This window comes from Saccopteryx leptura, chromosome 2, assembly GCF_036850995.1.
Source record: "Saccopteryx leptura isolate mSacLep1 chromosome 2, mSacLep1_pri_phased_curated, whole genome shotgun sequence".
Taxonomy (NCBI): domain Eukaryota; kingdom Metazoa; phylum Chordata; class Mammalia; order Chiroptera; family Emballonuridae; genus Saccopteryx; species Saccopteryx leptura.
In genome coordinates, this window is record NC_089504.1 from 251,596,059 (window position 1) to 251,621,486 (window position 25,428).

The 25,428-nt window shown below is 44.0% G+C and overlaps 1 protein-coding gene across 4 annotated transcripts; it reads left to right on the forward strand.

Annotated features, from left to right (window-relative positions):
* The first annotated feature begins 783 nt into the window (after positions 1-783).
* ZNF84 (zinc finger protein 84) lies at positions 784-25,183 on the forward strand. 4 transcript variants are annotated; one of them, XM_066371264.1, is made up of 7 exons: positions 784-880; positions 1,364-1,483; positions 4,910-5,021; positions 6,681-6,880; positions 15,581-15,707; positions 17,709-17,804; positions 19,847-25,183. In XM_066371264.1, exons 4-7 carry the CDS (start codon positions 6,872-6,874, stop codon positions 21,829-21,831), a joined length of 2,217 nt encoding a protein of 738 aa, XP_066227361.1. In that variant the 5' UTR covers positions 784-880; positions 1,364-1,483; positions 4,910-5,021; positions 6,681-6,871; the 3' UTR covers positions 21,832-25,183. The 4 variants fall into 4 exon arrangements, with proteins under 4 accessions (XP_066227361.1, XP_066227360.1, XP_066227362.1 ...); XM_066371263.1 differs by lacking the exon at positions 6,681-6,880 and having other exon boundaries at positions 1,364-1,428; XM_066371262.1 differs by lacking the exon at positions 6,681-6,880 and having other exon boundaries at positions 807-876.
* The last annotated feature ends 245 nt before the right edge of the window (positions 25,184-25,428 follow it).

Here is a 25,428-nt window from a genome sequence, read left to right on the forward strand (position 1 = left end):
CCTCCCCCTTCTCTCTCTCTGTTTCTCTCTCTCTCTCCCTCTCTCTCTCCTTTCTAAAATGAATAAATAAAATAAAAATAAATATAAAAAAAAAAGAAATGATGACATCGGATCATTTACAGCAAAATGGTGGGATCTTGATAACATTATACGAAGTGAAATAAGTAAATCAGAAAAAAACAGGAACTGCATTATTCCATACATAGGTGGGATATAAAAGCGAGACTAAGAGACATTGATAAGAGTGTGGTGGTTATGGGGGGGAGGTGGGGGGTGGGGGAGAGAGGGAGAGGGAAAGGGGGAGGGGCACAAAGAAAACTAGATAGAAGATGACAGAGGACAATGTGACTTTGGGTGATGGGTATACAACATAATTGAATGACAAGATAACCTGGACATGTTTTCTTTGAATATATGTACCCTGATTTATTGATGTCACCCCATTAAAAAATAAAATTATTAAAAAAAAAAAAAGCTTAGTCTTTAAAACTAAGCCTTAAGCTATAAAGACCCTGCCTGCTTACAGCCTGTCCCCCACACCCAATGCAAACTATAAGCAAGCAAACATATATATAATATTTACAAACTTATTTGACCAACACTTGCCTATTCTTTTAAAATTCTCTTTACTCCTCTCCCAAAGGAGTGCTAACCCAACATGCTCCAGGGTTGGCCCCCCCACCCGCTCCTAGACTGAGATACTGGAGCCGGGTAGTCTTCTGGGAAATGTAGTCCACAAGCGACTTAGTCTCGCGCGCAGGCGCAGTCGCAGGGCCACCGAAGCTTGCGGGTTGCGCCCCTTCTCTTTGTCCGTAGCGGCCACTCAGAGGCGAGTGCGCGAGGAATCACCACGCAGCTGCAGCCCGTCTGGATCCTGTGGGTGCGCCAGGGTCACACGGAGGGTCGGGGGCGGGGGCGTTGTGCTACCCCCGGCTGGGCGGTGGTGAGTTTGGGGGCGGTGGTCGGGTCACGTGGTTCCGGCTCCTGCGCGTCTTTGGTCGGATACTTAGTGCGTTAGTGCCGGCTTTGTTGCAGCTTCAGGCCTGGGGTTTGTGTAGGTGGGGCGGCTGTGGCGTGTGGGGTCCCGGGGTGAGGAGCGGCGGGTGCCGGTAGGGCTGGTCGTAGCGCGTGGGAAGTGGGTTCGGGGCCTGGGCTTGTGCTCAGAGCTACGAGGCGGTCGGTGTTGGGGATCCTGTCGCGCCCTGATGGGGCTCCGAGCAAGACTGGAGCCCGCGCAGCGCATGCGGCGAGTGGGGCGGGAGGTGCCCGCGCGCCGCCTCCAGGAAGCCCGCAAGCCCTTTCTTCCGAGGCTTCACTCCATTGGGCCCCTGGGTTCTTACCTCTTTTGGACGTTATCTTTCAGGTCGATTTTTTAAAGCAGTGCTTCCTGTCCGTGATATACCTGGATGTGTTCAGCTGCGAGCCCAGGTCAGGTCCTGTTGATGGGCTGGGACCCTATGGCAGAACAAAAAGAGTTTATTGTGTGAGTGTCTGAGAGACCCAGGTGTACTCCACTGGTGAGGGTGATTTGATTGCTGGGCCCATTGTACCCCCTCCTACTCGACTTAACCCAGCTCAGCTCTGCGTTTATTAGGGGGGTGTTTTTTTTTTTTTAAAGGTTTCTCCCCCCACCCCTTCAAAGTTAACACTCTGCCTTCAGTGACAGCAACTGGTGTGACAGGGACATCATTGGCCTGAAGTCTTTAAATGCCATCTCACAACATCTGGGTCTAAGGTTTTCATATGAAAATGAGGGAGTGAAAAGAAATTATCTTTTTATCTGAACTTTGATGCTTTTTTCTTTTCTCTCTCTCTTTTTTTTTTTTTTTTTTTTTTTTTTGCCAGAGACAGAGTCAGAGAGAGGGATAGACAGGAATGGAGAGAGATGAGAAGCATCAATCATCTGGTTTTTGTTGCTACACCTTAGTTGCTACACATTGTTGCTACACATTGATTGCTGTCTCATATGTGCCTTGACTGTGGGCCTTTAGCAGATGGAGTAACCCCTTGCTCAAGCCAGCGGCTTTGGGTCCAAGCTGGTGAACTTTGCTCAAACCAGATGAGCCCGCGCTCAAGCTAGCGACCTCGAGGTCTCGAACCTGTGTCCTTCTGCATCCCTGTTTTAGGCTCTAACCACTGTGCCACCGCCTGATGAGGCAAGCATTAATTTTTCTTTGTGGCACTTTAGTTGTTCATTGATTGCTTTCTCATATGTGCTTTGACTGTGGAGCTACAGCAGAGCGAGTGACCCCTTGCTCAAACTAGCAACCTTGGGTCCAAGCCAGTGAACTTTGCTCAAACCAGATGATGAATCCACGCTTGAGCAGATGACCTTGGGTCTTGTACCTGGGTCCTTTCTGTCCCTGGCTGACGCTCTATCCACTGCGCCACCACCTGGTCAGGCTGATTTTTTTTCTGTTATTAAACCATACTTTTTACTTATTTATTTTTTTTCTTTTTCCAAGTAAGAATAGGAGAGAGAGAGAGACAGACTTCTGCAGGCACCCCCACCTGGGGCCAATGTACTATCCATCTGAAGCCATGCTTGCAAGTGGGCTATTTTTAGCACCTGAGTGGGAGGCTCCAAGAGCCATCCTCAGCGGGTGGAGTGAGGGTGGAAGGTGAAGAAGCAGATGGTCGTGTCTCCTGTGTGCCCTGAACAGGAATCCAACTTGAGACATACATATACCTGGACCATGTTCCACAACTGAGCCAACAAGCCAGGGCCCTTTTTATCTTAATTATTATTTGTTGTTTATTTTGTTTCAAGCATGTAGTGTTAGACTGAAACTGCTCTGCTTGCCGTTTTCTTGGTTTAAGGACCAATATATTTTTTTAACTTATACTTGTTTCTATTATATATAGTATGTTCACTGTAGTCACTTTGGAGCATCTTGATAAACTGATTCAAATGAAAATCATTATCCCATGCACAGGAGTTTAGTTACTGCTAACATTTTGGTCCATAGCTTGTAGCCAGTAAGTGTATATGTTTTTAGTACATCTTTTTTTTTTTTTTTCCTTTCTGGAGCTGGAAACAGGGAGAGACAGACTCCCACATGCGCCCGACCGAGATCCACCCGGCACGCCCACCAGGGGCGACGCTCTGCCCACCAGAGGGGGATGCTTTGCCCCTCTGGGGTGTCGCTCTGCCGCGACCAGAGCCACTCTAGCACCTGGGGCAGAGGCCAAGGAGCCATCCCCAGCGCCCGGGCCATCTTTGCTCCAATGGAGCCTTTGCTGTGGGAGGGGAAGAGAGAGACAGAGAGGAAGGAGAGGGGGAGGGGTGGAGAAGCAGATGGGCGCTTCTCCTATGTGCCCTGGCCAGGAATCGAACCCTGGTCCCCCGCACACCAAGCCGACGCTCTACCACTGAGCCAACCAGCCAGCCTGTTTTTAGTACATCTTATTTATATTTCCTTTAAAAAAACAAAACTGGGACACGTTCATCCTTCCGGAGTTGTGCCATGCCTTTCCGTTCCCCCTCTGCTTCCCCCACAGGCGTGCATCTTCTAAACTGTAAGGGTCTCCACGAGACTTGCAACCAGGGGAGCAGTGGACAGGGGCAGCTTCTCCTTGACTAACCTGTCTCCCAGGCCCCCATTTCTTGACTTTTCTCATGAGCCAGAGCAGCCCTACCTAGGCTCGCCTGTAGCTTCTATCCTAGACCATTCCTTGTTTTGCTGTTCTCAGCTTTAGTAAATGTACTGTCTTTTTTAACATTTTACAATTTATTTTTTATTTACTTATTTTTTTTTGAGAGAGGGAGGCAGGAAGAGAGAGATATGAATGTTGAGCTGCTCCTATGTATTCCCTGACCAAAGCATCGAATCGGCAACCTCTGTGCTCTGGGACGACACTCCAACCAACCAAGCTATCTGGCCGGGGCTTAATTTATTTTTATTTATCATTTCAGAGAGACAGAGAGGAAGGGGGGGAGGGAGAAGAGAAGCATTCTTTTGTTGTTCCACTCAGTCATGCATTCATTGTTTGCATCCTGTGTGTGCCCTGCCCAGGATTGAACCTGCAACCCTGTCTTTTCAGGACAACGCTCATAACTGACTGAGACAATTAGCCAGGGCTTAAATGTATTCTCTTTTAAAAACCATTAGGAATATGTGGTTTAAAACCATTACAATATATTATAAATGTCTTTTCATAACTTGGAGTATTTTGTCCCAAGTGAGGACTTTAGATATATGTGGACAGTTTTTCAAATGGCCCGTGAGACTCTTTCTTTCTCTTATTTTTATGCCTGGTCTGCCTTGTGCCGTCTTTTCTGGATGAGGACTGTTGTATCCCACCTGTACTGGGAATATAAATGGACTCAAAGTCTTTTTCTTCTCCTCCTTGCACTATTGCTTAGTGGCTGCAGTCACAGGCTCTGGGATGTGCTCAGATATGCCATATCCTGGGTGTGTTATTGATGGGCAAGTTGCTGAACCTGTGTGCTGAATGCTTTAAGAGAAGACAATATGGTGTATAAGACATTGACATGGCCCTGGTAGGTGGCTCAGTAGATGGAGCATTGTCCTGGTATATGGATGTTCTGGGTTCAATTCCCGGTCAGGGTACACAGGGGGAGCGACCGTCTGCTTCTCTCCATCTTCTTCTCCCCCTTCTCTCCCTCTTTCCCTCCTGTAGCCAGCTCGATTGGTTTGAGCATGGCCGTGGGCGTTGATAGGTTGGTTGGTCCCAGTGGCAGCCTTAGGCACTAAAAATAGCTTGGTGCTCAAGCATCGGGCCCAGATGGGGTTGCTGGGTGGATTCAGGTCGGGGTGCATGCGGGAGTTGGCCTCATTATCTGCCCTCCTCTCTCCTTAAAAAAAAAAAAGGACATTGATTGACACATCCTAAGTGTAAATGTTACTGTAAATTATTCTGTGCCTTACCCCTGAAATTTCCTTAGGACTTGATGTTGAGTTGGTCTACAGGATGATGATGAAGGCTGCTGCTTCCTTCTGAAGATAAATATGAGAGCTGTCACGGAGATCTGCAGTGTTATGCAGGAAACTGTCAAGGTAAAAAGAAATACCAATGAAGGGCTTAGGCTTTCACTTGGTGGGACATGTGAGAACCAAATATAAGAGTTCATGGGGGTCCTAGCCTGGTGATTCAGCTTGTTGGAGCATTGTCTCAGTATGCCAGGGTTGTGGGTTCAATTCCCAGTCATAGCACGTACAAGAAGCAGCCAATGAATGAAGAACTAAGTTTGACAATAAATTGATACTTCCCTATCTCTGTCTCCCGTCCCCCTATCCTCTCCTTATAATCAATACATAAACTTAAAAAATAGTTTGAGGGGGAACTTTTCCCAGAAGGGCCAATATAAAAACCATTTTCTTAAATGTTTCTGTTATTGATTTTAGAGGAAGGGGGACAGAGGGAGGTCAGGAACCATCAATCTGTTTAACTTAAAGTAAAATAAGAGCAGGTTTTCATCGTTCGGAGTAACAAACTTAAATATCAGAATTTATTTATTTGTTGTTTTTTGAGAGAGGCAGAAGGAGAGAGAGACAAGAATATTGAGCTGCTCCTATATGTGCTCTGACTGGGGTATTAAACTTGGCAACCTCTGCACTCTGGGATGCTCCAACCAACTAAGCTATCCTGCCAGGACCTAATAATTTTGTGTGTGTGTGTGTGACAGAGACAAAGAGAGGGACAGATAGGGACAGACAGACAGGAAGGGAGAGAGATGAGAAGCATCAATTCTTCGTTGTGGCTCCTTAGTTGTTCATTGACTACTTTCTCATATGTGCCTTGGCTGGGGGGGCTACAGCAGAGTGAGTGACTCCTTGCTTAAGCCAGCATCCTTGGGCTTCAAGCTAGCAACCTTTGGGCTCAAGCTAGCAATCATGGGGTTATGTTGATGATCCTATGATCAAGCCAGAGACCCCGTGCTCAAGCTGGTGAGCCCACACTCAAGCTAGGTGAGCCCGTGCTTAAGCCGGCGACCTCGGCATTTCAAACCTGACTCCTCTACATCCCCGTTTGATGCTCTATCCACTGTACTACTTCCTGGTCAGGCAATTTTTTAATTGATTTTTAGAGAGACAGAGAGAGGGGGTGGGGGAAGGGAAGCATTTATTGTTCCACTCAGTCGTGTATTTCCTGGTTGCTTCCCATATGTGCCCTGATCTGGGACTGAACCCACAACCTTGTTTCCAGATGACACTCTTTAACCAACTGAGCTAACCAGCCAGGGCTCAGAAATATTTTTAAACTACAGTGCTGATTCCTTATTACACCCTGTTCACTTGAAATGCTTACTTCTGTATATTCTCTGCAATAAATCTACCTCATTTTGACATATCTATTTGCTCTTCACTCTCTGGGGTTTTTTTTTCACTTGCTCTGCACAGCTCACCAGCTTGAACCCAAGATTGCTGGCTTGAGCAAGGGGGTCACTCGGTCTGCTGTAGCCCCCCAGTCAAGGCACATATGAGAAAGCGATTGACGAACAACGAAGGTGCTGCAACGAAGAATTGATGCTTCTTATCTCTCCCTTCCTGTCTGTGTGTCCCTCTCTCTGACTCTGTCTCTGTCAAAAAAAAAAAAACCAAAACAAAAAAAACATACTCTGGCGTTAGGTTGTCATTAATTCCTAGCTCTTAGCAAGAGGAAATGATGTTAGGCGCAGTGTAAACATACCAATTGAAGTGCAATTTGTCCCTAAGTCCACAGATCCTGGTTCCCCACAAATGAGCCTGCTTTTGCAAAATAAAAGAGGAGTTCCTGGAGCCAGGAATTCGTGCCCACTGTAAAAGACCTAGCAAGACCTCACCAGAGCTCTGAGAACAAGCAGAGGAAACAGGATAGAAAGATCTCAGACTTGCTAACCATCTCACATAGGGAACAGAAAATAACCATGTTACAGGTGAGTGATTGTTGTTCCTTATTACTTTTCCAGGAGATTAAAAGTGTGTAAGTCTTCCAGTGAAAAGGAGAAATATAAATAGATAAGAAATCAGCGGAAGTTAGCTTCTGAAGTGAAGATTTGGATTGGGACAAAATTGGAGCAGTAATACATTAACTATATGTAGGTCCTTGAGACATTCTTACGGTTTTAATTTATATAAGCCTTAATTCGAAATATAATTCATAATTACTGAATATGAGGTCCAATCTTGGTTCTCAAATTTTTGGCAGTTGCAGTAAATCTGAACATTTATATGACTTACATTATTGCAAGGAAAAAGCAAATTGATTCTTCACATAAAATACATATAGCTTGGTCATTGTTTGATGAAGTGTTTGAATAAATGATATAGTTGGTAATTTCCTCAGAAACACTAATAAATACACAGGTCTTATGGACATTTTTCATAGTATTCATAGAGTGTAACCCAAGCCCGAACTGACAAAGCAGAACTCAGTAACCATAATTATTTATTTACCTCTTTAATTGTGAAGTAGTACTTTAAAAATACAGCGTAATGAATTGTCAACTGAATATGCATGGAACTACCATTCAGGTCATAACTTCTCTCTCCTAATGGAGTGAACCAGGACCCTAACTTTTATAACCATTTTTTTGCTTTTCTTTATAGTTTTATTTCTAAGTATTCTTTTTTTTTTTTTTTTTTTTTTTTTTTTTTTCAGAGAGAGAGAGAGAGGGATAGACAGGGACAGACAGACAGGAACGGAGAAAGATGAGAAGCATCAATCATCAGTTTTTCATTGCGCGTTGCAACACCGTAGTTGTTCATTGATTGCTTTCTCATGTGCCTTGACCGCGGGCCTTCAGCAGACCGAGTAACCCCTTGCTCCAGCCAGCGACCTTGGGTCAAAGCTGGTGAGCTTTGCTCAAACCAGATGAGCCTGCGCTCAATCTGGCGACCTTGGGGTCTCAAACCTGGGTCCTCTGCATCCCAGTCCAGTGTGCTATCCACTGTGCCACCGCCTGGTCAGGCCATTTTTTTTTTTTTTTAACAGAGAGAGAGAGAGAGTCAGAGATGGATAGACAGGGACAGACAGACAGGAATGGAGAGATGAGAAGCATCATCAGTTTTTCATTGCGACACCTTAGTTGTTCATTGATTGCTTTCTCATATGTGCCTTGACTACGGGCCTTCAGCAGACCGAGTAACCCCTTGCTCGAGCCAGCAACCTTGGGTCCAAGCTGGTAAGCTTTTTGCTCAAACCAGATGAACCTGCGCTCAAGCTGGCGACCTCGGGGTCTCGAACCTGGGTCCTCCGCATCCCAGTCCCACGCTCTGTCCACTGCACCACCACCTGGTCAGGCTAAGTATTTATTCATTCAATACTGCAGGTTGTTTTTTTTTTTTAATTTTTATTTATTGACTTTAGAGAGGGGAAGGGAGAAAGTGCGAAACATTGATTTGTCGTTCTACTTATTTATACATTTATTGGTTGATACTTGTATGTGCTATATTTTCTGGTGTGTCCTAGAATTTTAGTAATTAGTTTATGTGTGGCATGAGAAGAAAAAGGTTGAAAATTGTTGGCAGAGACTCATTTGTGTTCTTATACTTTGTTTGCTTCCTTCTTTTTTTTTTTGTGACAGAGACAGAGAGAATAACAGATAGGGACAAACAGACAGGAAGGGAGAGAGATGAGAAGCATCAGTTCTTAGTAGCGGCACCTTAGTTGTTCATTGATGGCTTTCTCATATGTGCCTTGGACCAGGGGGCTATAGCAGAGCAGGTGACCCCTTGCTCAAGCCAGCGACCTTGAGCTTCAAGCCAGCAACCATTGGATCATGTCTATGATCCCATGCTCAAGTCAGCGACCCTGTGCACAAGCTGGTGAGCCCGTGCTCAAGCCGGTGACCTTGGAGTTTCCGAATCTAGGTCTTCTGCATCCCAGTCTAACGCTGTCGCTGTGCCACAGCCTTGTCATGCTGTTTGCTTCTTTCACTTAATATTTTGTTGGTGAGATTTTTGCAATTACAGCCTCTCTTTAATAAGGTAGCTTCTTACTATCTATCATCACATTTAGTGAGTGTTTATAGTTCCAGTGGTCTCAAAATTCACAAATTGTTTATAGTTTGTTTGAATTAGAATCTGTATTTTCTTTTTTTTTTTTTTTTTTTTTTTGTACTTTTCTGAAGCTGGAAACGGGGAGAGACAGTCAGACAGAATCCCGCATGCACCCAACCAGGATCCACCTGGCACGCCCACCAGGGGCGATGCTCTGCCCCTCCGGGGCGTCACTCTGCCGAGACCAGAGCCACTCTAGCGCCTGGGGCAGAGGCCAAGGAGCCATCCCCAGCGCCCGAGCCATCTTTGCTCCAATGGAGCCTTGGCTGCGGGAGGGGAAGAGAGAGACAGAGAGGAAGGAGGGGGTGGGGGTGGAGAAGCAAATGGGCACTTCTCCTATGTGCCCTGGCCGGTAATCGAACCCAGGTCCCCCGCACGCCAGGCCGACGCTCTACCGCTGAGCCAACCGGCCAGGGCCTGTATTTTCATAGAATTCAATCAGTTAATCTGTCTATTATGACTCATTTATTTTTATTTATTTATTTATTTTTTAAAGATTTTTTTATTTATTCATTATAGAGAGGGGAGAGAGAGAGAGAAGGGGGGAGGAGCAGAAAGCATCAACTCCCATATGTGCCTTGACCAGGCAAGCCCAGGGTTTTGTACCGGCAACCTCAGCGTTTCCAGATTGACACTTTAGCCACTGCACCACCACAGGTCAGGCATGTCTCAGAAAGAGAGGTAGGGGGAGAAAGAGACATCAATTTGTTGTTCCACCTCTTTATGCATTCATTAGTTGAGTCTTTTTTTTTTTTAATATATATTTTTTAAATTTATTCATTTTAGAGAGGAGAGGGAGAGAGAGAGAGAAGAGAGACAGAGAGAGAGAAGGGGGGAGGAGCTGGAAGCATCAACTCCCATATGTGCCTTAACCAGGCAAACCAGGGTTTTGAACCGGCGACCTCAGCATTTCCAGGTCGACGCTTTATCCCACTAGTTGATTCTTGTATCAGAATGATGCTCTAGCGAACTCAGCTCCTGGCCAAGACTCCCGCCCCCTTTTTTTTGTATTTTTCTGAAGTGACAAGCAGGGAGGCGAGAAACAGACTCCTGCATTCGCCCTACTGGGATCCACCCGGCATGCCCACCAGGGGGCGATGCTCTGCCCATCTGGGGCATTGTTCCGTTGCAGCCAGAGCCATTCTAGTACCTGAGTCTAAGGCCAGGGAGACATCCTCAGTGCCCGGGCCAACGTTTGCTCCAATGGAGCCTTAGCTGTGGGAGAGGAAGAGAGACAGAAAGTAGAGGGGGAAGGGTGGAGAAGCAGATGGATAAATGGATGCTTTTCCATGTGCTCTGGGTTGGAATCGAACCTGTGACTTCCACATGCCAAGCCAGTGCTTTACCACTGAGCTAGCTGGCCAGGGCTGCTTTTTTTTTTTTTTTTTTTTTTTTTTCTTCATTTTTCTGAAGCTGGAAACAGGGAGAGACAGTCAGACAGACTCCCGCATGCGCCTGACCGGGATCCACCCGGCACGCCCACCAGGGGCGACGCTCTGCCCACCAGGGGGCGATGCTCTGCCCATCCTGGGCGTCGCCATGTTGCGACCAGAGCCACTCTACCGCCTGAGGCAGAGGCCACAGAGCCATCCCCAGCGCCCGGGCCATCTTTGCTCCAGTGGAGCCTTGGCTGCGGGAGGGGAAGAGAGAGACAGAGAGGGAAAGCGTGGCGGAGGGGTGGAGAAGCAAATGGGTGCTTCTCCTGTGTGCCCTGGCCGGGAATCGAACCCGGGTCCTCCGCACGCTAGGCCGACGCTCTACCGCTGAGCCAATCTTTTTTTTTTTAATTGAGAGGAGAGGAGGCAGAGAGACAGACTGCCACACGTGCCCCAACCAGGATCCACCCAGCAAACCCCCTGAGGGTGATGTTCTGCCCATCTGGGCCATTGCTCCACAACCGAGCTAATTTTAGCACCTGAGGCAGAGCCACAGAGCCATCCTGAGCACCTGGGGCCAACTTGCTTGAATCATTGAGCCATGGCTGCAGGAGGGTAAGAAAGAGAGAGAGAGAGAAGGGGGAGGGATGGAGAAGCATATGCTGGCTTCTCCTATGTGACCCCACCTAGAATCAAACCCATGACATCCATATGCTGGGCTAACACTACCACTGAGCCAACTGACCAGGGCCCTAGCCAGGACCTCTTAAATCTCTTTTAATCTGTTGACCATTTTTATATTTAACTGTTATTTGTTGAAGAAACCAGGTAATTCTGTAATTAAACACTGTCTAGATTTTGCTGATTGCATCCTCAGAGTATATATTGGTAGAGCTCTGCTTTCCCATACAGAAGACATTGGCTGTATATGACCTCTTTAAATTAATTGGGCCTGGCATATGGTGGTAAATTAACCTGGGTGTTTTTTTGTTGTTGTTGTTGTTTTGTTTTTTTTTTGTATTTTTCTGAAGCTGGAAACGGGGAGGCAGTCAGACAGACTCCCGCATGCGCCTGACCGGGATCCACCTGGCACGCCCACCAGGGGGCGATGCTCTGCCCATCTGGGGCATCACTCTGTTGCAACCAGAGCCAGTCTAGCGCCTGAGGCAGGGGCCATGGAGCCATCTTCAACGCCCGGGCCATCTTTGCTCCAATGGAGCCTTGGCTGTGGGAGGGGAAGAGAGAGACAGAGAGGAAGGAGAGGGGGGGAGAGGTGGAGAAGCAGAAGGGTGCTTCTCCTGTGTGCCCTGGCCGGGAATCGAACCCGAGACTTCCTCACGCCAGGCCGATGCTCTACCACTGAGCCAACCGGCCAGGGCTGGTTTTGTATTTTTTAAAATTGATTTTAGAGTGAGAGGAAGGGAGAGAGAGAGTCAGAAACAATCAAACTGTTTCTGCATATGCCCTGACTGGGGTTTGAACCAGCAGCCTCAGAGTTTCAGGACTACACTTCAACCAATTGAGCCATTCAATCAGGCCAAACCAACCTGGTCTTAATATGTTATTTTTATATATTGCTCAATATATTTTGGTAACATATTTAGGATTGTCACATCAGTGTTCATGTGTGAATTAGCCTTTGTTTTTCCTTTCTTCCAGTATCTTAATTGGGTATTGTTACTAAGGTTATATTGGTATCAAAAAGTTTAAGGTTAAAAAAAAAAAGTTTAAGGTTTTGTTCTTGGCTTTCGTATTCTGTAATAGTTTAGTAAAATTGGAATTATTTCTGCATGAACTGGTAAGGCCATTCTTTTGTGAGTGTGAAAGATTTTAACTAAGGAGACCAGTATTTTCCACATACCCAATGTATATGTTTTAAAATCATGAATGGATAAATGACTCATTTAAAGAACAAGATTAGCCTGACCAGGTGGTGGCGCAGTGGATAGAGCGTCAGACTGGGATGCAGAGGACCCAGGTTCGAGACCTTGAGGTCAGCAGCTTGAGTGTGGGCTCATCTGGTTAGAGCAAAAGCCCACCAGCTTGAACCCAAGATCACTGGCTCCAGCAAGGGGTTACTCGGTCTCCTGAAAGCCCGCGGTCAAGGCACATATGAGAAAGCAATCAATGAACAACTAAGGTGTCGCAACAAAAAACTGATGATTGATGCTTCTTATCTCTCTTCGTTCCTGTCTGTCTGTCCCTGTCTATCCCTCTCTCTGACTCACTCTGTCTCTGTAAAAAAATAAACAAATAAAAAAAATTAAAAAAAAAAAACAAGATTAAACAATAGATATCAAATCGACGGAATAGGAGAAATTTATTGATAAAGTTGAGTCCACATTGACTTTATCTTATGAGACCACTATTTGATTACTTTTGGTGCGGTATTGAAGAATATCCACAATTAACTAAAGTTGTTAGTAGAGTTTTTAGATTTTCTTCATATATAATCATACCATCTATGACAATTTTTTTTCTTTCTTTTTTTTTTTGTATTTTTCTGAAGCTGGAAACGGGGATAGACAGTCAGACAGACTCCCGCATGCACCCGACCAGGATCCACCTGGCACGCCCACCAGGGAGTGACGCTCTGCCCACCAGGGGGCGATACTCTGCCCCTCTGGGGCGTCGCTCTGTCGCGACCAGAGCCACTCTAGCGCCTGGGGTATAGGCCAAGGAGCCATCCCCAGCGCCCGGGCCATCTTTGCTTCAATGGAGCCTCGCTGCAGGAGGGGAAGAGAGAGACAGAGAGGGAAGGAGAGGGGGAGGGGTGGAGAAGCAGATGGGCACTTCTCCTGTGTGCCCTGGCTGGGAATCGAACCCGGGACTTCTGCATGCCACGCCGACGCTCTACCACTGAGCCAACCGGCCAGGGCCGAGCCCGCATTTTAGACAATGATGACCTCAGGGTATTAAACCTGGGTCCTCTGTGTTTCAGTCCGATGCTCTATGTACTGTGCCACTGCCTGGTCAGGCTCAACATTTATACTTTTGCCTTGCATTTTATTTTTCTGCCCAATACCACCGGTTGGTCATGATAACCACAATCTGTCACCCTTTCATTATGGTCTTTAATCACAACCCACCCCTGTGATCTGGACAGAGTATTTGTATTTCCTCAACCCTAGCAGTTTTTAGGTCCCCTAGCGGAGTTGCTATTACTAGAATATATTTTTTCTTTTTTGTGTGTGTGGCAGAGACAGGGAGAGTCAGAGAAAAGGATGGATAGGGACAGACAGACAGGAATGGAGAGAGATGAGAAACATCAGTTCTTTGTTGTGACACCTTAGTTGTTCATTGATTGATTTCTCATATGTGCCTTGACCGGGGGGGCCATAGCAGACCAAGTGACCCCTTGCTCAAGCCAGTGACCTTGGTCTCAAGCTTGTGTACCTTGCTCAAACCAGATGAGCCCACGTTCAAGCTGGTGACGTTGGGGTCTCAAACCTGGGTCCTCCACATCCCAGTCCGATGCTCTATCCACTGCACCACCGCCTGGTCAGGCTAGAATATTTTTGCATCTTTTTAAATTTTTTTAGTGGAAAGCACTAGTTTTCTAAAACTCATCTCAAGCTTTACCTCTTTTAGAGAGCCCAACTTAAGTCTGAAATAGAGAGATGCTTTCTTGCCTGATACACACTGTGCCTTCCTTTCATGTCTGTCTTAGCTACTTTAACAGCTTATTTATAGGTATACATGTTTCTGGGTTATAAAATGAAGCAGCTTTGACCCTGGCCGGTTGGCTCAGTGGTAGAGCGTCGGCCTGGCGTGCAAGAGTCCCGGGTTCGATTCCCGGCCAGGGCACAGAGGAGAAGCGGCCATCTGCTTCTCCACCCCTCCCCCTCTCCTTCCTCTCTGTCTCTCACTTCCTCTCCTGCAGCCAAGGCTCCATTGGAACAAAGTTGGCCCAGGCGCTGAGGATTGCTCTATGGCCTCTGCCTCAGGCGCTAGAATGGCTGTGGTTGCAACAGAGCAATGCCCCAGATAGGGAGAGCATCGCCCCCTGGTGGGCATGCTGGGTGGATCCCGGTTGGGCGCATGTGGGAGTCTGTCTGACTGCCTCCCCGTTTCCAACTTAAGAAAAATACAAAAAAGAAAAAAAAATGAAGCAGTTTTTTAGGATATTGTTTTTATTATTTTTATATATTTTGCTACTACCTCTTCTTTTTTTTTTTTTTTTTAAATAAATTTTTATTATAATGGGTGACATCAATAAATCAGGGTACATATATTCAAAGAAAACATTTCCAGGTTATCTTGTCATTTAGTTCTGTTGCATACCCATCACCCAAAGAGAGATCATCCTCCGTCACCCTCTATCCAGTTTTCTTTGTACCCCTCCCCCTCCCCCTCTCCCTCCTTCCCTCCTCCCACCCCCCATAACCACCCCACTCCTGTCCATGTCTCTTATTCTCATTTTTATGTCCCATCAATGTATGGAATCCTACAGTTCTTGGTTTTTTTTCTGATTCACTTTTTTCACTCTGCATACTGTTATCAAGATTCCACCATTCTGCTGTAAGTGATCCGATGTCATCATTTCTTCTAGCTGAATAGTATACCATGGTGTATATGTGCCCCATCTTCTTTATCCAGTCTTCTATTTTTCTTTTTACAGTGATTAAAAGCCTTTAAGCAAACTCTTGGCCAATACAGCAAGAATCCATAAAAGAGTAGTGTCCTTAACATGTTCACCAAGTCCAAGTTGGCCCCATCACCATGCCAAATCCCTGAAACATGCAACCCAACCACAGTTCAGTCTGTTAGGAGCTGTCACAGGGAGCAGGAGTCCAGAAAAGTCCACATCCAGGAAAAGTCCTCATGGCACTGGAATTGTTGTCACCATTCTATACTTTGCAGCTCATGTCCAAGTCCCAATGACCGCTGCTTCTAGCTGGTAATGATTCAGGTAGACTGGAAAGCTACTACCTCTTCTGATGCCAAATTGAGGTTACATATTTTGTTGGTGGTTCAGAAGATTGAAAGATGTGTGGTCCCATTCTTGTGTATTATGTAAGCAGAAGGAAGACTGAATGCTTAACAACATTTTATTCTATAATATGATACAAAGGTATGGGTACAGAAGTCATTCTCTAGAATTTGCTCTGATAACAATAATGTACTCAACCTCCAATACTTCTTTCTACACCACCGAGTAATAACTGCTTCAGATTCACTGCGATTGTGCTTTTACAGGAGTCAATATCATTTGAAGATTTATCTGTGGACTTCACCCAGAAGGAATGGCAACTGCTGGACTCCTATCAGAAGAACTTATACAAGGATGTCATGTTGGAGAACTACAGCAGTCTAGTGTCACTGGGTAAGAAAAGCCTTCCCAGAGGACCTCATTGAGCCCAAAACATCACTTTTAAAATTTTTTAAATTTTTAATTATTAGTTTTAAATAAAGAGGAAGGGGGAGAGAGAGAGAAAGAGACAAACATAGATTTGTTGTTTCACCCATCCCATCACCCAAGCATGCATGGTTGATTCATGCATGTGCCCTGACCGGGATTGAATCTGCAACCTTGGTGTATTGGAGCAACACTCAATCAACCAAGTACCTGGCCAGGGCTTTGCTTTTTCTCTTTTAGTTGCTAAGAGCTGTGGGGCTTCTGAAATTGTTAATGATTTTGGACCTAAATATAGGAGATCAAAGTTCCTTGGACTGTGACACCAGGGAAAGTGTTAAGATCTCATCTTCCAATAATGACGTCTTAATTGTATTTTTTAAAAAATGTTTATTTTGGCCCCGGCTGGATAGCTTGGTTGGTTAGAGTGTCACTGCATAGCACAGAGCTTCCTGGTTTGATCTCTGGTCAGGGCACATATAGGCACAGACTGATGTTCCTGTCTCTGCGTTTCCTTTCTCTCTGTCTAAAATCAATAAATAATTTTTTCTTTTCTTCTGTATGTTTCTGAAGTGAGAGGCAGGGAGGCAGAGAGACAGACTCCCGCATGCTCCTGACAGGGATCCACCCAGCATGCCCACCAGAGGGCAATGCTCTGCCCATCTGGGGCATTGCTCTGTTGCAACCGGAGCCATTCTAGCGCCTGAGGTGATGGCCATGAAGCCATCCTCAGCTCCTGGGCCAACTTTGCTCCTGTGGAGCCTTGGCTGTGGGAGGGGAAAAGAGAGACACAGAAGGGAGAGGGGGAAGGGTAGAGAAGCAGATGAGTGCTTCTCCTGTGTGTCCTGGCCGGGAATCAAACCAGGGACTTCCACGCGCTGAGCCAACACTCCACCACTGAGCAAACTGGCCAGGGCCAATAAATAAAATTTTTAAAAATAATAAAATAAACATTTTAAATGTTTATTTTATTGATTTTATAGAGAGAGGAAAGGAAAGAGAGGAGCATTGATCTGTTCCTATATGTGCCCCGACTAGGGAGTGAACCAGCAACCCCTATGCTTTGGTATGATGCTCTAACCAACTAAGCCATCTGATTGGGGCTGAAGTCTTAATTTCATTGTGCAGCATCTGGTACATAATAATAGCTGCAGTAGTAGTTACACCACCTAATGCAGTTAACTTACTTTATTGCACATATTGTTCATATACTGACTCCGTTAATCATTAGAACTATCCTGTCTGACATGTACAATTGCTCTCCTTTGTTTTCTAAAGAGGAAATAGAAGCAACGAAGGGTTAATAAACTTTTCCAAGGACTGAGCAGTATTAAATGAAATAGCCTGGATTTGAACCCAGGCAGACTGGCTCTAGAGCCTTTGAAGTGTTCAGTGTTTTTGGACATGAATTATAAAACTCAGGGTTTCGCCTGACCAGGCAGTGGCACAGTGGATAAAGCATCTGACTGGGTCACAGAGGACCCAGGTTCAAAACCTCGAGGTCACTGGCTTGACTGCAGCTCACCAACTTGAGCATGGTTGCTAGTTTGAGCATGGGATCATAGACATGACCCCATGGTCTCTGGCTTGAGCCCAAGGTCTATGGCTTGAGCAAGGGGTCACTCGCTCTGCTGGACCCCATCAAGGCACATATGAGAAAGCAATCAATGATCAACTGAGGTGCCGCAACAAAGAATTGATGCTTCTCATCTCTCTCCTTTCCTGGCTGTCTGTCCCTATCTGTTCCTCTGTCTGTTTCTCTCTCTGTCTCTGTCAATAAGAAAAATAGTTTTTTAGATCCTGTTAGCCACCAGGGAGACCATTACCATTTCTTTGAGAATTATTTACTCTGTTGATATACAAATCTTTAACTTAACTGGGTCAACTCTGATGCCAAACCTTGCCCATTCATCAGAGGCACTAAAAGCCCAAGTATTCCAGGCCAAGGCCTTTGTGATTTCCCTTGAACAGGGTATGAATTTATGAAACCAGATGTTATCTTCAACTTGGAGCAAGGAAAAGAGCCATGGATAGGAGATGGAGAAATTCCAAGTGCAGATTCTCCAGGTGAGTGTCTGAGAAGCAGGCAGCTGGGAGAAGGTAGAAGAGCAATCTCAGCTGATCATTGGGTTGTCATCATTGAAATATGTTAGTAATAACGTGAACATGTATTTATGGGGGATTGGTTCCAGACTCTCTGGATACCTTTACTTGAGGATGCTTAAAGCTTCTTATATAAAATGTCACAGTAAAAAATTAATAAATAAATAAAATGTCACAGTATTTGCATGTAGCCTACACACATCTTCTCATAACCTTGAACTATAGAAATGATCCCTGAAAGTATAGTCTTCCCATAAACTTTAAATCATCTACATATTACTTACAGTACCTGCTAATGCTATGTATTTAGTTATTAGATTGCATTGTCAGGGAATAACAACACGGGAAAAAGGTCTGTACACGTTCAGTCTGGATGCAGCCACTCTGGCCTAGTTACATAGCGCACCTTAACAACAACATGGTGTTTGGGTTTTTTTTTGCTGCGTATTTTCAATCTGTTTGTTGAGTCTGCAAATGTGGAACCCACAAATACGGGGAAAGACTGTGCATGGTAAGTGTAAATTAAAATTTACACTATTTGAGAATGGGAAAAAGTACACAAGATATTTTTCATTCTTCAAGTTTGAAATGGTTAAGCAATTATTCTTTCAAACCTGTTGATTTTCTTTTATGGTACTTACCACAGTGTACAGTTGTAATTTTAAAAAACATTATTTATTATCATTTCCACTTGAATGTCAGTTTCATGATGGCTGGGGCTTGTTCTCTGTGTCTCCAGCACCGCACATGCCACTTGGAACCTAGTGTGTACTCAGTAGGTATTAAGTTAATTCCTCAGAACATTGGATCAATGCTTCTTTTAGCTCCTTTCTTTATTCTTCATTGTTTTTAATGTATTTTTCACATTCTCTTTCCATTTTATAAACTTATATTTAATAACAAGTGAAGGTGATTTAATCCAGTGTTTTTCAGCTGCGAGTCTGTGGACCGGTGCAGGTATGCCAGTAATTTTGTGCTGGTTGAGTAGTCTTCATATAATACCAGAGTGCTTAACTCTATGCAGACTGGCGTGATGGTCCAGTACCAGTCCACAGACTGACATTTTGAAAATATTGAATAATCTACTGTTTCCTGTTTACAGCATTACTTTTATTATTATTATTATTTATTTTTTACAGGGACAGAGAGTCAGAGAGAGGGATAGACAGGGACAGACAGACAGGAACAGAGAGAGATGAGAAGCATCAATCATCAGTTTTTCGTTGCTACACCTTAGTTGTTCATTGATTGCTTTTTCATATGTGCCTTGACCGTGGGGCTACAGCAGACCAAGTAACCCCTTGCTTGAGCCAGCGACCTTGGGTCCAAGCTGGTGAGCTTTTGCTCAAACCAGATGAGCCCTCGCTCAAGCTGGCGACCTCAGGGTCTCGAACCTGGGTCCTCTGCATCCCATTCCGACACTCTATCCACTGCGCCACCGTCTGATCAGGCTATTATTATTATTTTTAAAAGATTATATTTATTGATTTTACATAGAGAGAAGGGGAGGAGAGCAAAAAGTAACAACTCACAGTTGCTTCACTTCAGTTGTTCATTGCTTGCTTGTCGCTTGTCGTCTGTTGTATGTGCCTTGACCCAGCAAACCTAGGATTTGAACTGACCTCAGTATTTCAGGTCAGTGCTCTGTCTACTGCACCATCACAGGCTAGGCTTTTAGTTTTCAATACCTAGAGTATAATCATTATTTTGGGGTCTTTAGATCAGACTAGGAAACACTATCTTAAAAAGCTTTCATTCCCACCCTGGCTGGATTGCTTAGTTGGTTGGAGCATCATCCTGATATGCAGAGGTTCCTAGTTCAATCCCCAGTTAGGGCAGGTGAAGTAACATACTGACTTTTCTATCTCTCTCTCTTCCTTCCTCTCTCTTTAAAATTAATAAATAATAATAATAGTAAAAAGCATCCATTCCTGTCAAATTGCATTTCTAGGTTTTTTATTCAGCATAACCATAGAAGAATTCAGAGATTTGTTTTTTCTTTACAGAACAAGTCTTACAAGCAAATGGTCACATGTTGTGGCACCAGGATATCCAAGAGAAGCTTAAAATTATGAAACAAGATTGTGAATGTGATGCACTTGGAAAAAATTTCAATCTGAGCATCAACTGTGTTTCTTTAAGGAGATTAATCAATGAAGGTGATCAAGATGGATTAATTTTAAAACATCATTTAGACTTATTTCTTCCAAAAACTGATTATGGAAAAACAGAAGCAGATGACTTAAATGTATTTGACAAATTGTTTCTCCATTCCAAACCTGAGGAAAGTAATTCTTGGTTAAAATACTATAAGTGTGATAAATATGACAAAGTTAGTTATAAGAAGTCACAGATTATCATATATCACAGAAATCGTTTAGGGGAGAAACTTTATGAATGCAGTGAATGTAGGAAACGCTTCAGTAAGAGAACAAGTCTCATTAAGCACCAGAGTAGACATATAAGAGAGATAGCCTATGGCTGTGGTAAGTGTAGCAAAGCCTTTCCCCAGAAGTCACAGTTTATCACACATCATAGAACTCATACAGGGGACAAACCTTATAATTGTAGCCAGTGTGGGAAAGCCTTCTCCCAAAAGTCACAACTCACATCCCATCAGAGGACACATACAGGAGAGAAACCATATGAATGTGGTGAATGTGGGAAAGCCTTTTCTCGGAAGTCACACCTTATATCACACTGGAGGACACACACAGGAGAAAAACCCTATGTATGTAGTGAATGTGGAAGGGCCTTTAGTGAAAAGTCAAATCTCATTAATCATCAGAGAATTCATACAGGAGAGAAGCCTTTTGAATGCCTAGAATGTAGGAAGGCTTTTAGCAGGAAATCACAACTTGTCACACATCACAGGACCCACACAGGAACAAAACCGTATGGCTGTAGTGATTGTAGAAAAGCATTCTTTGAGAAATCTGAACTCATTAGACATCAGACAGTTCATACTGGAGAGAAGCCCTATGAATGCAGTGAATGTCAGAAAGCATTCAGAGAGAGGTCAAGTCTCATTAATCATCAGAGAACCCACACAGGAGAGAAACCTCATGGATGTATTCAGTGTGGAAAGGCCTTCTCACAGAAGTCACATCTGATATCACATCAGATGACACACACAGGAGAGAAACCGTTTGTATGCCCTAAATGTGGGAGGGCCTTCAGCAGGAAATCGCAGCTTGTTAGACATCAGAGGACTCACACAGGAGAAAAACCCTATGAATGCAGTGAGTGTGGGAAAGCTTTCAGTGAAAAATTAAGCCTCACTAACCATCAGAGAATTCATACAGGAGAAAAACCGTATGTGTGCAATGAATGTGGGAAAGCCTTTTGTCAGAAGTCACATCTTATATCACATCAGAGGACACATACAGGAGAAAAACCCTATGAATGCTCTGAATGTGGGAAGGCCTTTGGAGAGAAGTCAAGTCTTGCAACTCATCAGAGAACTCATACAGGAGAAAAACCCTATCAATGCAGAATTTGTGACAAAGCCTTCTCCCAGAAATCACAACTCAATACTCACCAGAGAATTCACACAGGAGAGAAACCCTATGAATGCAGTCTTTGTAGAAAAGCTTTCTTTGAGAAGTCAGAGCTAATTAGACATCAGAGAACTCATACAGGAGAAAAACCTTATGAATGCAGTGAATGTAGAAAAGCCTTCAGGGAGAAATCAAGTCTCATCAATCATCAGAGAATACATACAGGAGAGAAACCCTTTGAATGCAGTGAATGTGGAAAAGCCTTCTCTCGGAAGTCACACCTGATACCACACCAGAGGACGCATACAGGAGAGAAACCCTATGGATGCAGTGAATGTAAGAAGGCATTCTCTCAGAAGTCACAGCTTGTTAATCATCAGAGAATTCATACTGGAGAAAAACCTTATCAATGCAATGAATGTGGGAAAGCCTTCTCCCAAAAATCACAGCTTATTAATCATCAGAGATCTCATATAGTAAAGAAATCATAGACATGGAGTTAATTTTAGTCTTTGACATAGACCATACCTCTTTGTACCTCCGAAAATGCATTATGGTAAATGAGAGAATAGTTGCACCGTATTACATTTCTTAGTGCTCTTTTGGCATAGGAACTCTAAATGAGGTTATGTGGGGAAAGCTTTCAGCAGATTAACATGTTTATCAGATTTCATAGAGTGGATTCACTCTATGAAGTTCAGTGTATTTCAGTAACCTTTCAAATTATAGTCAAGTCTTACCCAGTAGAAAATTAAAAGCAAAGAGGAATACTGTGAATATAGATCAGCCTTCCAGAGAGCAAATTTCATTAGCTGTTAGAAATATCCCTACTGGGGATAAATCCTAGTCCAGTGAGTGGAGAAAACCCCGTGAATGTGGCTCTTGAAGTAATATTATTAAGAAATGACAGCTCATAGTACAAAAGAAAATGCCCTCAGAAATGAAATTCTATGAAAATACTAAATATGGGACAGCAAATAATTCAACCATATTGTATTTTGGAGATTTCTTATTTTGGATAAACAATTTTTTTTTTTGTATTTTTCTGAAGTGGGAAACGGGGAGGCAGTCAGACAGACTCCTGCATGTGCCTGACCGGGATCCACCCGGCATGCCCACTAGGGGACGATGCTCTGCTGCAACCAGAGCCATTCTAGCGACCGAGGCAGAGGCCACAGAGCCATCCTCAGCGCCCGGGCCAACTTTGCTCAAATGGAGCCTTGGCTGCGGGAGGAGAAGAGAGAGACAGAGGAAGGAGAGGGGGAGGGGTGGAGAAGCAGATGGCCACTTCTCTTGTGTGCCCTGGCCGAGAATCGAACCCGGGACTCCTGCATGCCAGGCCGACGCTCTACCACTGAGCCAACAGGCCAGGGCCTTGGATAAACAATTTAAGGACATTGGAAATACGTGTTCTAGAAACAACACCATAAAGAGAAGATGTACTTTTTATAGACACAGATACCAAAAATAACCAATTTTGTGTGGTTGACAGATTTTTCACTCAGAAGTACATAGTTTTTAGTATGTGAATAAATTGAATCATTGAAAAATCTAAGGAATTTTCTAGTATTTATGGCTTACTTTGTCACTCACTGTATTTCATAGTTTGAAACTGCATGTGATAATGTAATTGGGAGTGTGATATGCACATACCGTGTAGTGCCTCTCGTGTTTGTCATGACACCACATGCCACTGGCTTTTCTATTTTATTGATAACTGTAAAAATGGTAACCAATATAACATGTCTTATTGCTAAATAAGGAGCTCAAGTAATAACAGCACATCTCTTTTCCCTGTGGTTTGTTGGAGTAGAAAAAGGGTTTATTGTTCCTGCCCTTTCTTTAGTATCAGAAGCCAACATTTCATGTAAAGTCTGTCCTCAGAGTCCAAGACACAGCTTATACAAAGCCTGGTTAATACGTTTTCACAGGCAGGATCCACAGAATTGCGGCAGTGAGTCATGATATAGTGAGCAAATGGAAAGAGGTGTGTGAATATATTCAAACAAAATTGTAGTAGAGCTGTGCAAAACCTTTTTCTAATTTAGTGAGATGCCTCCATGTGTAAAATATTTAGAAAGTGCATTGTAACCCAAGTACAACTTGCATTTTAACTTACAATGATGAAATGTCATGGATTCTTTGTGCTGCAATGTTTTTGGTTTTTCATAAAATATATTTTTAAAAGCTCGGATAGATAAACCAATTACTGCCTGACCAGACAGTAGCATAGTGGATAGAGCTTGGACTGGAACACAGAGAACTCAGGTTAGAAACGCCAAGGTTGCCAGCTTGAGTGCAAGCTCTTCCGGCTTGAGCATGAACTCAGCAGCTTGAACGTGGGATCATAGACATGACCCCATGGTTGCTGGCTTGAGCCCAAAGGTTGCTGGCTTGAAGCCCAAGGTTGCTGGCTTGAGGAAGGCTTGCTTGGCTTGCTCTGCTGTAGCTCCCGGGTAAAGGCACATGTGAGAAAGCAAACAATGAGCAACTGAGGTGCCACGAAGAATTGATGCTTCTCATCTCCCTGTCTGTCCCTACATGTTCCTCCGACTGTTAAAACCAAAAAACCAAAACAATTACTTCAGAGAGTCTTCAGAAAATGTAAAATATAAAGAATTTTGTGGTGAGAATTATATTTTTAATGTATTCAAGGAATCCTGTTTTGCTTTCCTGCAAATTTCTGTGATCACTGGATAAGTCTTAGGAAACTAGATTTTCATCATCACTTTAAATTTTTGTTTCATGTTCCTAGTTGTATCATTTACATGGGAAACTTCTTATTTTGTATTTACCATTATATATTTATGATACCATTTGAAAATGCATGGACCATTGTTTAGCTCTAAAGTAAAAATTTTGTAGTGATTTCTTTGTAATGTTGCTTGACGAAGTCAACAGTATTTTTTTGTGTGTGGATATGAAGTTCAGAAAAGTCTTAATATTGACCCTCTTTCCAAACTTGGAAAAAATCAAGACTTTTTTCATGCACAAGTTTTACCAGTGTGGTGGTTTACACCTTTTGATTCTAGAAATATTTTTACCTTTAATTTCCAATTTTACATGATTGTTTAAACAATTGGGACTTTAAATGAGAGTAGTTTTAACCATTAAATCAGAAGTTACAACAGCCAGATAATCATGTCTTTCTGAATGGTAATTTTAAAAGAGTTCAATTTCCTAAATTTTTATTCATACTCAAATCTATGGACTTCCCACTTTTCTCCCTAGTACCTGAACAGGGGAAACAGACCTTATATGAACGTACAGTTGTAAGCTGAAGTTTTTAATTCGTGGTTTTCCCCCTCCCCCTCCCCCCATTTATCATGATTCTGTTCTCTAGTCATAGAGACTGATTAATACTGTAGATCTTGGATTGAGCTCAGGAGTCTGTAGTTAAATTTTTATTTTGTTTATTCAAATTCTAGATTTTATTAAATACTAATCAGTTAAACCTAGCACATTTTTCACTGGTTGACAGAACTTCCACACAGACTTATTGATTGAGTACCCAAGAACTTTTCTTTTGTTTTTGGTAAGGATTAGGTATTAGTCATGGGGCTGACAGAAGTCTAGTTTGTCAAAATTTGTGATGCAGAGTCCCAGGTATTGTGTAGAACTCACTGAGCGCTATCTATCCTGAAGTTTCACAAGAGGACTCTGATTCTGAAATTACAGATTTTCAGCTTTTTAAATTACCTTAGGGCCCTGGCCGGTTGGCTCAGTGGTAGAGCGTCGGCCAGGCGTGCAGAAGTCCCGGGTTCGATTCCCGGCCAGGGCACACAGGAGAAGCGCCCATCTGCTTCTCCACCCCTCCCCCTCTCCTTCCTCTCTGTCTCTCTCTTCCCCTCCCACAGCGAGGCTCCATTGGAGCAGGGATGGCCCGGGGGCTGGGGATGGCTCCTCGGCCTCTGCCCCAGGCGCTAGAGTGGCTCTGGTCACAACAGAGCGACGCCCGGAGGGGCAGAGCATAGCCCCCTGGTGGGCATGCCGGGTGGATCCCGGTCGGGCGCATGCGGGAGTCTGTCTGACTGTCTCTCCCCGTTTCCGGCTTCAGAAAAATACAGGAAAAAAAAAAAAAATAAATT